The sequence below is a fragment of the Ovis canadensis genome, chromosome 1, assembly GCF_042477335.2.
Source record: "Ovis canadensis isolate MfBH-ARS-UI-01 breed Bighorn chromosome 1, ARS-UI_OviCan_v2, whole genome shotgun sequence".
NCBI classification, from domain to species: domain Eukaryota; kingdom Metazoa; phylum Chordata; class Mammalia; order Artiodactyla; family Bovidae; genus Ovis; species Ovis canadensis.
In genome coordinates this window covers 269,104,224-269,116,683 of record NC_091245.1, presented here as the reverse complement: position 1 = coordinate 269,116,683, position 12,460 = coordinate 269,104,224, and the positions used below count along the sequence as shown (strand labels likewise).

The 12,460-nt window shown below is 47.7% G+C and overlaps 1 protein-coding gene across 1 annotated transcript in view; it reads left to right on the top strand.

Moving 5' to 3' along the window:
* The window catches only part of LSS (lanosterol synthase), a 32,094-nt gene that overhangs the window by 9,077 nt on the left and 10,557 nt on the right, over positions 1-12,460 (top strand). Inside the window, exons 11-17 of the mRNA XM_069567131.1 lie at positions 200-227; positions 1,783-1,839; positions 2,461-2,532; positions 2,800-2,850; positions 3,373-3,522; positions 3,825-3,921; positions 4,585-4,690. Of these exons, the coding sequence (XP_069423232.1) occupies positions 200-227; positions 1,783-1,839; positions 2,461-2,532; positions 2,800-2,850; positions 3,373-3,522; positions 3,825-3,921; positions 4,585-4,690 (561 nt within the window). The remainder of the gene's footprint in view (positions 1-199; positions 228-1,782; positions 1,840-2,460; positions 2,533-2,799; positions 2,851-3,372; positions 3,523-3,824; positions 3,922-4,584; positions 4,691-12,460) is intronic.

Genomic DNA, 12,460 nt, shown 5'->3' with positions numbered 1-12,460 from the left:
GGCACAGCCTGTGTGTCCCTCAGTCTGCGTTCCAGGGGGGCCTCTTCCCCCATGGACCCTCCATGCTGGGTATGGGGGAAGCCATCCTTGCGTGTCCCATGCTGCTTGGGCGGGATACTCTTCGGATGTGGACTCTGGGCCCCTGATGTCTGGCACTGCCTGTGCTCCCTGACCCAGGTCATTCTCCCCCTCCCTGTAGGCTGGGCCTCGACGGCATGAAGATGCAGGTGAGGGCAGTGAGGCTGAAGCTGCGTCCTTGCCACCGTCCCTGTCTTGGGTTTGTTCGCATCCCTGGTCTCTCCTCCCCACATAGCCTGTTGGCTTGAGAGCCTGTGTCTGAGGGGTGGTGCTGGGCCCTCCTGGGTGGGTGCCGTCTGGCAGGAATGTTGACGGGTCCCTGGGGTGGTGGGAGAACCAAGGGCTGGCAGCCACCCTGTGGGAGTGGTCTGTACACTGAGGTCACTCAGCCGCAGCTCAGAGGGGACGAAGGCCGCAGGGGGTTCTTGGCACTAGCCGACTGCTGCTGGACGCTGATATTGCAGCTTGCACACGGGGTCTGGCTGGCGGGGTCAGGACAGTCAGAGGAGAGCCCCTACCCTCCCCAGCCTCCTGGCGCTGAGCCCCTCTTCGGGGTCCTGAGACGTGCTCCCGGTGGGTGGGCTGTTTGTGCTCTTTGCTGGTTTCCAGTGTTTGGATGCTATAGATGATGTTCCCCCCACTTGTGTCCTATGCATGGCCCTGGGGGTGGGGCTGCGGGTCACAGGGCGGCCTGGGCTGACCCGGTCCTGTCCTGGCAGTAGGGGCCCCAGAGGCAGCCAGCCAGGAGCTCTCGGGCTTTGCTCTGCTGTCACTCAGTGTGGAACAGGGCGCCCCCAGCAATGTCCTTGGGTCACACTAAGTGCTGGACCCTTTGGGATGGGTGCACGTGAGCCTGACCCTGCCCAGCACAGACCACCTGCCCAGGCGCCCTTGCTAAGGGTGCTCAAGCCTCTCTTCCAGCTTCCTGGCCCTTCTTCCAGCATTCAAGCCCCTATTCTAGTTGCCTGGGCCCCACACTGCCAGTCTTACGTGAAGTACCCCAAAACCCTCGAAGCTGAGGAAGGTGATGAGCCTCCAGCCCTGGAGCTTCTGGTTCTGACAGAACTGCCATGCCGTCCCCTGGATCTCATGGCAGCCTGCAGTGGGGCTGTGCTGTGGGTTCCCTGGTATCACGATTTGACCCAGGAGGCTGACCCTTAATGTCACCTTCGTCCTACAGTCTCCGGGTGTCCTCCTCTCCTGGGCCATTTGTCCCGAGGGTGTCCGCCTTCTGCCTGCTCTGTGCCCTGATCTGATCAGGGCTTGATCAGATCAGGTTTTTGTGGCCTGGGGCTGTCTTGGTCGTGTCCTTTCTTTCCACACATTGTCTGGCAAGGCCATGATGTCTGGGGCCGCTGAGGGCCACCAATCTGTCTGGGCTCCATGCTGCTGGATGGGCGGGCAGTGGAGGCCATAGCATCCAAATCCTGGAAGTGCCCTGAGAAGCCCTGCCCTGGCTGATATTCTGACGAAGGCAGGTGGGGCTACCTGACCCATGTCTGTCTGCTGGACCACCTGCTCAGGCTCCTGTGGGTGTCAGAGTGCAGAGCCCAGAGCCTGGGGTCAGGGATCAACTGGGCTCCCACCTCTTCAGAATCTTGTAGAGGCCCCTGCACCCTCTTTGAGCCTTTGGGCACCTGTGGGATCCAGGAAGTTGGGGTGGAGTGCGGGAGAGGCAGCTGTAACGTTATCCTTTCTCCACAGGGCACCAATGGCTCACAGATCTGGGACACCGCGTTCGCCATCCAGGCTTTGCTGGAGGTATATGGCATTGTCCCTCATTCTCCAGCTGCCCTTCCTGTGTGTCCACCCCTGCATCCAGCAGACATGGTGCCTGCTGGCCCTGACCTTCCCTTCAGCTGGGCTCTGAGCCTCTTGCCTGGCAACTCTGGGTTGCGGGGTGGGGGGTGGTGGTGTTTGAAGGCTCCAGGGACAGGGAGCCTTGGGGGGCGGTTCCTGAGGTGATGAGGTGGTGGGGTCTTTAGGAAGGGACCGTGGGCTCCAGGCCCTCTCAGTGCTCAAACAGCTCATTGTGGATACTTCTGAGTACATGCTGGAGAGAAATAGGAGCATGTTTTCATGCTGGTGGGAATGAAGAATGAGGTTGGCAGGATGGGGAGCCCTAAGAAGAGGTGTGGGCCATGTAGCAGCCTGCCTTAGACAGACAGGTGTGTGTGGTGGGCTGGGGCGGGGTGCGGTGGAGAAGCCTGCTTCATTGCTTCACCACGTCCTGCTGACTTGGTGGCAGAACCCAAGCCCATTGAGACTTGGGGGGTTTGCTCTGGCTCCCGGGAGTGGCTGGGTGTCACCAGTAGCGTCCAGGGACCAGCCACGGTGCAGACATATGCTGTCGAGCATCTCAGCCCCTTTTCTCTTTTCCAGGCAGGTGCACAACACAGGCCAGAGTTTTGGTCATGCCTGCAGAAGGCACATGAGTATCTCCGGATCTCACAGGTGAGGCCAAGCCCGGCCCGTGCCTCCCACAGGTAGGGCTCCCTCCTTCCCTCTGCCATCTCCTGCTCAGAGTGTGCCCGATTGCAGATGGGGGGAGTGGGCCAGGGGGTGCTGCCTGGGGGTGGGTTCCTCCGGTGCTGGTGACCGAGAGGGCGGCAGCCCTGGGTCTCTGCACCTCCCACTGTGCTGGCCCCTCCTGCCCCTGTCTGCGTGTGTCCAGTAGGGCAGTGATGCGTTCCCCCCCTGCTTTCCCTGTGTGCTTCCCAGGTGCCAGACAATCTCCCTGACTACCAGAAGTACTACCGCCAGATGAGCAAGGTACCATGCCCCGCACCACCGGCCCTGTTTAGCTGGACCTTGCCTGTGAGGAGGAGTTGCTCCCAGCCTCTGGGGCTTCCTGCTCTGATAGACGCACAGGGTGGGGTTCCACTGGGACACCCATGATATTCCTGACCATGGAGTCATGCACAAACCCAGTAGCTGAGCTGAGGGGGTTTCACTGCATCACATCACACATACGTGCACTAAGCAGTATGTGCAGATGTTAAACAAGCTGTCAGATGTGAACGGGAGGGAGGAGGGCAGGGCTGGCTGGGTCGTTCCTGCAGCGTGTGGGGCGTCGACACGGCCACTGCCGCCACCTCACAGCGGCTGCTTTTGCCCTTCCTGAGGTGGGGCCTGCCTGGTAGAGGCTGTAGTCCCTGTGCTGGAAGCTGGAGGCCTGTCTGCATGTGTGTGGCCTGGGGCTGGGGCTGCACTTCCCCATGATGGCCAGGCATCAGCCCTGCGAGGGCGGGCAAGGTGCCGTGGCCTCCACCCTTACAGCCCTGCACTTTACAGGGTGGTTTCAGCTTCAGCACACTGGACTGTGGCTGGATCGTGGCCGACTGCACGGCTGAGGCCTTGAAGTCCATCCTCCTCCTGCAGGAAAAGTGTCCCTTTGTTACCAATCATGTCCCACAAGAGCGGCTTTTCGACGCTGTGGCTGTGGTGAGGCTGCTGGGTGTGGGGCTCCCATCCCTGAGGGTGCTGGGCATGCCGAGTCTTGGCCACCCAACCACAGATCCTCTTAACATATCCAGGTCTTGTCCAGGTTTTACATGGAGATGGCTCGTTTGGTGGCGCGTATGTGATTTATAAGTGATAAGCATGTGTGTGCTGGGAAGGGATCCCAGGTGGTCCCAGGGTGCCTGGTTGACAAAGTGCCCACTGTTCTGGGCACCCAAGGTCTGGGCTGCTCCTCGGCTCCTTGCCCTGCGTGGATTCTCAGGACCTTCTCTCGCTGGTTTTAGTTGCTGAGCATGAGAAACCCCGACGGAGGGTTTGCCACCTACGAGACCAAGCGTGGGGGACACCTTCTGGAGCTTCTGAACCCCTCCGAGGTCTTCGGTGAGTAGTCGACCTGTCATGTGGCCATGGACTCAGGGCCCCCACGTGTCTAAGGTGGGCCCTCCTGCCAGCGCCTGGGGCTCTTTTCCTGCTTGGGGGTGAGGTGCATGTGGGCAGATGCTCTGAGGAGCCCCCAAACACCAGAACTGTCTGGGCTCCTCACCTTCCAAGGGTGTGTTGACCCTGGTGGTAGATAGAAAAGCTGCAGTCTGCCTCTCGGAGGTGGGTGGGACTCACTGGGGCTCTCGGGTCTGAGCCTGGGCCACTCCTGCTCTGCTCTGTGTTCCATGAGGGCCGGCCTGTCTCCTGAGCACTCCTCAGGGAGCCCGTGAAGGGAGGTGATGGTGGGACTGCTCACCCGTGTCCTCTCAGGTGTGGTCCGTGTGCACCCTGTGCCCTCCTCTGGGTCTCTGTTTGCTGGGCTCCTGTAGCTGGCAGGCGGGCTCCCATGCAGGCCTTTTTAGGGTGCGCGCTGCTCTTCCACCCTCCTACCAGCCTGGCCACCTGCATTGGGGCCACCCTCCCACTAGTGGCCATGTCCCCAGGCTGGTCGCCGGTGGCGTCGCCTCCTTTCCTCTGGAGGACGGTCAGGCACCGTGTTATGGCACTCTCCTGTGTCATGGTGTGGCCTGGATTGCCTCAGTCTTTCCTTCCGTTTTCCAGGGGACATCATGATTGACTACACGTATGTGGAGTGCACCTCAGCAGTGATGCAGGCACTGAAGACTTTCCACAAGCAGTTCCCAGACCACAGGGCCAGGGAGATCAGGTAAGGGGTGCTTGGCCACGCAGCACAGGTGCCATTAACTTGGTGCCAAGAACTCAGACAACCTTGATGTCATTGAGAGCTCGCTTGGGTGCTGGGGCGGGGGGGCCCATCTCGGAAAGGGGGCTCTGGAATGAGACTCATTTAAAAATGGAAGAGGTTCAGATGCTTCTGGATCCAGCTGTACGCCCTAAAGTATATCAAATGTGTGTACTGGGGGTCAGAGCAGCACAGTTATACCAGAAAAGCTATTCTTTGCATCTTCTTAATAACGTTAAAAGAGGACACATAAAGGTGTATCTGGGAGATACCACAGGTTCAATTCCAGCCACTGCAAATGTCAGTATAATGTGGGTCACATGAATTTTTTGGTTTCCCAGGGCATTTGAAACTTATGTTTATGGTATATTATAATCTTTTAAGTGTTCAATATAATTATATCTAAGAAAACAATGTACAATCTTATTTTAAAACATTTCGTCGCTAAAAAATATTAACCATCATCTTAGCCTTCAGCGAGTCGAATTGTTTTTGTAATAGTAACATCAAAGATTACTGATTATAGATCACCACAACTGATATATAATGGTAATGAGAAAGTTTGAAATATTGTGAGAATTACCAAAATGGGAGAGACATGAAGTGAGCAAATACTGTTGGAGAATGGCCCTGATAGGCTTGTTCGACGCAAGGTTGCCTTGAACCTTCAGTTTGTAAAAAAAAACATAGTATCTGCAAAGTTCATAAAACAAAGCCCAATAAAGTGAGGAATGCTCCACCTGTATTCAAATAATAGAATTTTTACGTACACCTTTCCTGGTAAAGTTCGGCACGTGTTCAGAGAAGTGCACAAACCCTACATGTAGCCCTTGGGTGAATAATGAAGTATTCACCCACACACCCGTGTGACCGTATCAAGCAAACACGGTACCAGAAGCTCCCCTCCTGTTCTCCTTTCCACTGTGATCCCAGGTGGAACCCCACGTCTGTCTCCGCTGTCGAATACAGATCCCATGCTTTGTTTATGCATGTGCTGTCCTGGATCTTTGGGGGCCTCTCAGTGGGTTATGATGAACCATCCTGCTGTGAACCCCCTTAGACTTGTCTTTTGGGGCATAGAGGTTCCCATTTCTTGAGGATGTGGATGTGGACTTGCTGTGTTATGGGGCTTCTATGCAATGTTTGTAGATTTTCCTTCATCCTTGAATGATTCTATTGTTTCATGATTCTTGGTCATTATGTGCTTTCCTTTTTCTAGATTGTTGGACTTGGTAAGTATTTTGTTCAGGATTTTGTCACAGGTTTTTATTTTGTTAAATAGCTAAAGGGAAACCAATGAATCATGGAAGCAGTAATTAGTAACAATTTATCATGCACACACCAAAAAAACAGTCTGCAAACCAAGAGTGCTCAAACCAAAACTCTGAATGAGAGTTGGGTATATATTGTTATAAAGCAGCTTATATTGTGAGAAAACAGAACGTTTATTCTTCACAATGATTGGTTTTCAGTACTAAAATTTTCAGTGTTTACTTTGTATCAAGTTTGAGAAGTTTTCTTTATGATTTCCAGAGGTGTAAACAAGAAATGACCCAGATCAAGTTGGACCTACAAACTAAGCTAAATTAGCCTTTGTGTGTATGATTAAGCTGGTTTTGTCTGCTTGGGGAATTTTCAAGGCTGCACTCAGGTTTTTCGGTCACTCTCTTGGCTGGCTGGGAGGATCACCAGCCAGTGCCGCATTACTCTTTGTCTCTACCGTTGGTGTCTCTTTTCTCATTAGTTGAATTGACCAATGGGAGGGCCATGTAGTCATGATGTTCATCATTCATGTGGTTACTGCAGATTTCACCCCATTGTCTCATTCTGATGGCCGGCATTTGGCATGTGAGTGGCTGCGGATAGACATTTAAAACCATTGAGAGTTTAATGTGATAATTATAAAAAGAACAACAGTCAAGACTGAAAAATTTCCCAGAGCCAAAATTTAATCAGTTAAGTAAATCAGATGGGTTATCCTCAGATTCAGGTATTAGCTTTCTGACTCAACCTTCAAAAACTTTAAACATTGTTTATGTAACATATAGTGTGTCAGCAACTGCATGTCCTCAGCATTCCTCAGTAGGAAAGGCACATAGGGGGCTTTACTTCAGGAGGCAGTATTGCACATTTGCTTCCACCTAAATCAGTCCTTTATATGATCTGAGCCATCTGGTAATTCAGTGAGAGGCATTCCTGGGGAAACAAAAGAAAGCAATGAGTAATAGTTAAAGCAGATTATAATTTCAGTTTCTGAGTTTGGGGAGCAGCCAGTTAAGACAATTTCTAGGTGTTGGGTTCAAAGCATTGTCAGATGAAGTGAGGACAGGTGTGGCAATCAGATAAGATAGTCCTGGTTCTCAGTGTGAGTCTCTGGTGATATTTCTGAGTGGCCACATAGCAATAGGCATGAAGACTGTCCTTGCATGAGCTGTTGAAGTTTGTATCACGTTGTCCAGCTTTTGCTTGCAAAGTTTGAGAAAAGGGCAGCATTCAGTTTGTAGTGAACTCAGAAGATGGAAGAAAATTGGAAGTGTTAGTTTGAAGAGTTCTATCCACATACAGGAAGAAATCAGAAGAATTCAGGATTCAGTCCAGCGTACACTTAGAAAACAAACTTCAAAGACAATTAATGATACTAGTATCTAATGTACATCAGTTCGGTTCAGTTCAGTCGCTCAGTCCTGTCCAACTCCTTGCGACCCCATGGACTGCAGCACGCCAGGCCTCCCTGTCCATCACCAACTCCTGGAGTTTACCCAAACTCATGTCCATTGAGTTGGTGATGCCATCCAACCATTTCATCCTCTGTCGTCCCCTTTTCCTCCTGCCCTCAATCATTCCCAGCATCAGGGTCTTTTCCAATGAGTCAGTTCTTCGCATGAGGTGGCCAAGTTATTGGAGTTTCAGCTTCAACATCAGTCCCTCCAATGAATACCCAGGACTGATCTCCTTTAGGATGGACTGATTGGATCTCCTTGCAGTCCAAGGGACTCTCAAGAGTCTTTTCCAACACCACAGTTCAAAAGCATCAATTCTTTGGCACTCAGCTTTCTTTATAGTCCAACTCTCACATCCATACACGACTACTGGAAAAACCATAACCTTGACTAGATGGACCTTTGTTGACAAAGTAATGTCTCTGCTTTTTAATAAGCTGTCTAGGTTGGTCATAACTTTTCTTCCAAGGGGCAAGCATCTTTTAATATTATGGCTGCAGTTACCATCGACAGTGATTTTGGAGCCCAAGAAAATAAAGTCAGCCACTGTTTCCACTGTTTCCCCATCTATTTGCCATGAAGTGATGGGACCGGATGCCATGATCTTAGTTTTCTGAATGTTGAGCTTTAAGCCAACTTTTTCACTCTCCTCTTTCATTCTCATCAAGAGGCTCTTTAGTTCTTCTTCACTTTCTGCCATAAGGGTGGTGTCATCTGCATATCTGAGGTTATTGATATTTTTCCTGGCAATGTTGATTCCAGCTTGTGGTTCATCCAGCCCAGCGTTTCTCATGATGTACTCTGCATATAAGTTAAATAAGCAGGGTGACAATATACAGCCTTGATGTACTCCTTTCCCAATTTGGAACCAGTCTGTTTGTTGTTCCATGTCCAGTTCTAACTGTTGCTTCCTGACCTGCATACAGATTTCTCAAGGGGCAGGTCAGGTGGTGTGGTATTCCCATCTAATGTACATAATTGTGTATTATTGAAGAATAGTTTTTCTATCCATAGTAACCTCCGTTTCTGTCAAAGATACCCAAGTCCACTTTCAATAAATTTGTCCTGATTATTTATGTAAGTGTAACTGGAATAGTGACTGACCATGTAATTTTTAAAAAATCTGTTTTGCTGAAGCTTTTCACGAGGAATCTCAGATTAGACCTTCAGCTTCTCTTTAGGCTAAGAGGCCAAGCCAAGGAATTGTCCAGTTATGGCCTGTTACTGGAACAGATTTGTATTGAACTTTCACAAATATGTATTGTTAATGAAAAATTAGAATGTTTAATAGGAATTTCAGAATTTGATCTGGGGGGACCGGATTGGGAGAAAAAGATAACTGTTTACCAAATTGTTGTTTAAAGATAGCTTAAAAGAGAAGAAAGTGAAGTGAGTGAAGTCGCTCAGTTGTGTCTGACTCTTTGCGACCCGTGGACTGTAGCCCACCAAGCTCCTTCGTCCATGGGATTCTCCAGGCAAGAATACTTGGAATGGGTTGCCATTTCCTTCTCCAAAAAGAGAAGAAAAGGGGTTCTTTAAATTTAGAAAATGAAATAAAGAATTAGCAATTAAGTTTTAAATTAAGTTATAAAAATTATAATTACCTTCATCAGTTCATTTGGTCTCCAGTGATTAATGCTTGTTGATCTTGATCTTTTGTTATCAGTTTTATGAATTCACCAGTTTTCCGTCAGAGTTCTAGAAATTTTTACCCAATTCTGTGGTTTGACCCTAAACTTATCAGAAACCTTCATTCTAGAGGACTTGTTAGAGTTTTTTCCACGAATCTCTTTGAAGATGAAGCACTTTTGCAGGAATATTTTTGCAAAAGCCGCAAAGTAAAACAAATAATAACTATTTTAAAATAATAATAACTGTTTGTTAAATGACAATAATTGGTATTATGACTGATGACATTATATCAAGACATACCAGATTTTGGGGAATTTCATGATTTCTGATTGTTGTTTAGTTGCTAAGTCACGTGTGACTCTTTTGTGACCCCATGGACCATAGCCTGCCAGGCTCCTCTGTCCATGGGATTTCTCAGCCAAGAATACTGGAGTGGGTTGCCTTTTCCTTCTCCAGGGGATTTTCCCAACTCAGGGATCGAACCTGTGTCTCCTGCATTGCAGGCTGATTGTTTACTGCTGAGCCACCAAGAAAGCCTGTGTTTTTGGAATATTTATATTAACAATTTCCATATAAATATTTCCTAAAAAAAAGTTCAGCCTCACTTCTTATTTGACAGTATTTCCCATGAAATTTAACACATAATGAAAGTTAGATAGTAGTGAAAAAATTTTTTTTTCTTTCTTTTAGTAGAGAAGACTCAGTTTTCTTAAGTAATCAAAGACCTGATAAAGACAAATCATTGAATTTTAGTTTCCTAGGCATATTATTATTAAAGGTCAACAAAAATCTTTCTTATTAAGATCAGACCAACAATCTAAGAAAAATATCCTTTTAACAAAGAAAAACAAATCCTAATCTTGTATCAGTGATTTTGATATTAAAATTCTTCCTTTTTAAAAAACTAGCATAAAATCCATTCTAATCTTAGTTGACTTGACTAAACATAAAATTCCTTTCTTATAATTCCCCTTCTATAAACCTATAGAAGCTATAAACCTATAGATTTTTACATCCATTCAGGTTTTGTCCTTTTTCCTTTTTTATTCTGGAATAGTCATTTTACCTTAGAACAAAATTACTTTCTTGTTTCCTTGAATGAAAATGCATATTTATCCCTCATGCCTTCTACTGAAAACATATATCCAACTTCTTCTATATAGTCCACTTTTTTCATCCGTATTATTTCTTGTAGTTTTGTAAACAAAGGAACAAGCTTAGCTCTTTTGCAAATCAGTTTTGGCAAGGGAACTTGCTATAGGCAGTTTGTATTTTCTTTGAAAAGCCTCTTTTTTAAATGCTGTAGTTTCAGCTTTATTAGTTCAAATGTTATTTTCTCAATTTCAAAAACTTACAAAGCTTATCTAGAAAGGATGCAAGGCAGTTGTCACTCTCAAGTGTGTGTGTGTGCTCAGTTGCTTAGTCATGTTCGACTCTTTTTTTTTATCCTGGCAGGATAGCCTGCCAGGCTCCTCTGTCCATGGGTTTTTCCAGATGAGAATACTGGAGCAGCAACACCATTTCCTCTTCCAAGGGATCATCCCGATGCACGGGACAAGCCCATGTCTCTTGCATCTCCGGCATTGGCAGGCGTATTCTTTACCACTTCACCACCTGGGAAGCCAGTTGTCACTCTTAGAGGATAGCATAGTTGCCTGTGAACTACAGCAAATGATTGTGAACTCTTTCTACATAATACAGTTAAACCATATGCTTTTTGAAAATTACATTATGAGATTCCTTTGTGTCTACGGGTTCATCCTGGTGTTCTCTGCTAGAGTGGGAAGGACCGAACAGGCAGGGATGCAGGATGCCCACATAGCTGCTGAAGGGGGTTGCTCTCTGAGTTGAGTAGGCAGAATAAAGATTTGAAAGATGGGAGAAAAACTTCTGAACTGGTGGCAGCTTCAACTATCAGCTGTGACTGTCTTTGAAAACTCCACCAGAATTCCCAGCCTTGCAAGTAGTTATAAGATTGCTCCCTGGCTGAAATCTGAAAAGACAAGGCAGCAAAGCAGGGGCCTATCAGAGAGTGGTTGCACCTGGCTTTGAGGAGTTACAACTGTGTGTGCAGGGTGGTGTGGCTGTGCTGGCCTGTTTGACTGGTGCACAGCCCTTTGTCATTCAATTTGCTGTCCTATGAGAAAGGTGATTTTCAAACATGTTCAGTCGTTCCTTAGAAGAAATACAGTGTACATTACTGCCTGTAGCTTTGCATGTAAAACCATGGAACTAACTGAAAGAAAAGTTTTATAAATGGACATATGTTTCTTGTTTTCAGTATATGCCATGCATGCATTCTATTTTGTACTTTATGAAACTATTACTTATATGTATAAGTAATAACTTACTTACCAAGTGTAAGTAATAACTATTACCTATATCAGTTCAGTTAGTCAGTTCAGTTGCTCAGTCGTGTCCAACTCTTTGTGACCCCATGAATCACAGCACGCCAGGCCTCCCTGTCCATCACCATCTCCTGGAGTTCACTCAGACTCACGTCCATTGAGTCCATGATGCCATCCAGCCATCTCATCCTCAGTCATCCCCTTCTCCTCCTGCCCCCAATCCCTCCCAGCATCAGAGTCTTTTCCAATGAGTCAACTCTTCGCATGAGGTGGCCAAAGTATTGGAGCTTCAGCTTTAGCATCATTCCTTCCAAAGAAATCCCAGGGCTGATCTCCTTCAGAATGGACTGGTTGGATCTCCTTGCAGTCCAAGGGACTCTCAAGAGTCTTCTCCAACACCACAGTTCAAAAGCATCAATTCTTCAGCACTCAGCCTTCTTCACAGTCCAACTCTCACATCCATACATGACCACAGGAAAAACCATAGCCTTGGCTAGACTGACCTTAGTTGGCAAAGTAATGTCTCTGCTTTTGAATATGCTATCTAGGTTGGCCATAACTTTTCTTCCAAGGAGTAAGCTTGGATTTCATGGCTGCAGTCACCATCTGCAGTGATTTTGGAGCCTAAAAAAATAAAGTCTGATACTGTTTCTACTGTTTCCCCATCTGTTTCCCATGAAGTGATGGGACCAGATGCCATGATCTTCGTTTTCTGAATGTTGAGCTTTAAGCCAACTTTTTCGCTCTCCTCTTTCACTTTCATCAAGAGGCTTTGTAGTTCCTCTTCACTTTCTGCCATAAGGGTGGTGTCATCTGCATATCTGAGGTTATTGATATTTCTCTGGGCAATCTTGATTCCAGCTTGTGTTTCTTTCAGTCCAGCGCTTCTCATGATGTACTCTGCATATAAGTTAAATAAGCAGGGTGACAATATACAGCCTTGACGTACTCCTTTTCCTATTTGGAACCAGTCTATTGTTCCATGTCTAGTTCTAACTGTTGCTTCCTGACCTGCATACAGATTTTTCAAGAGG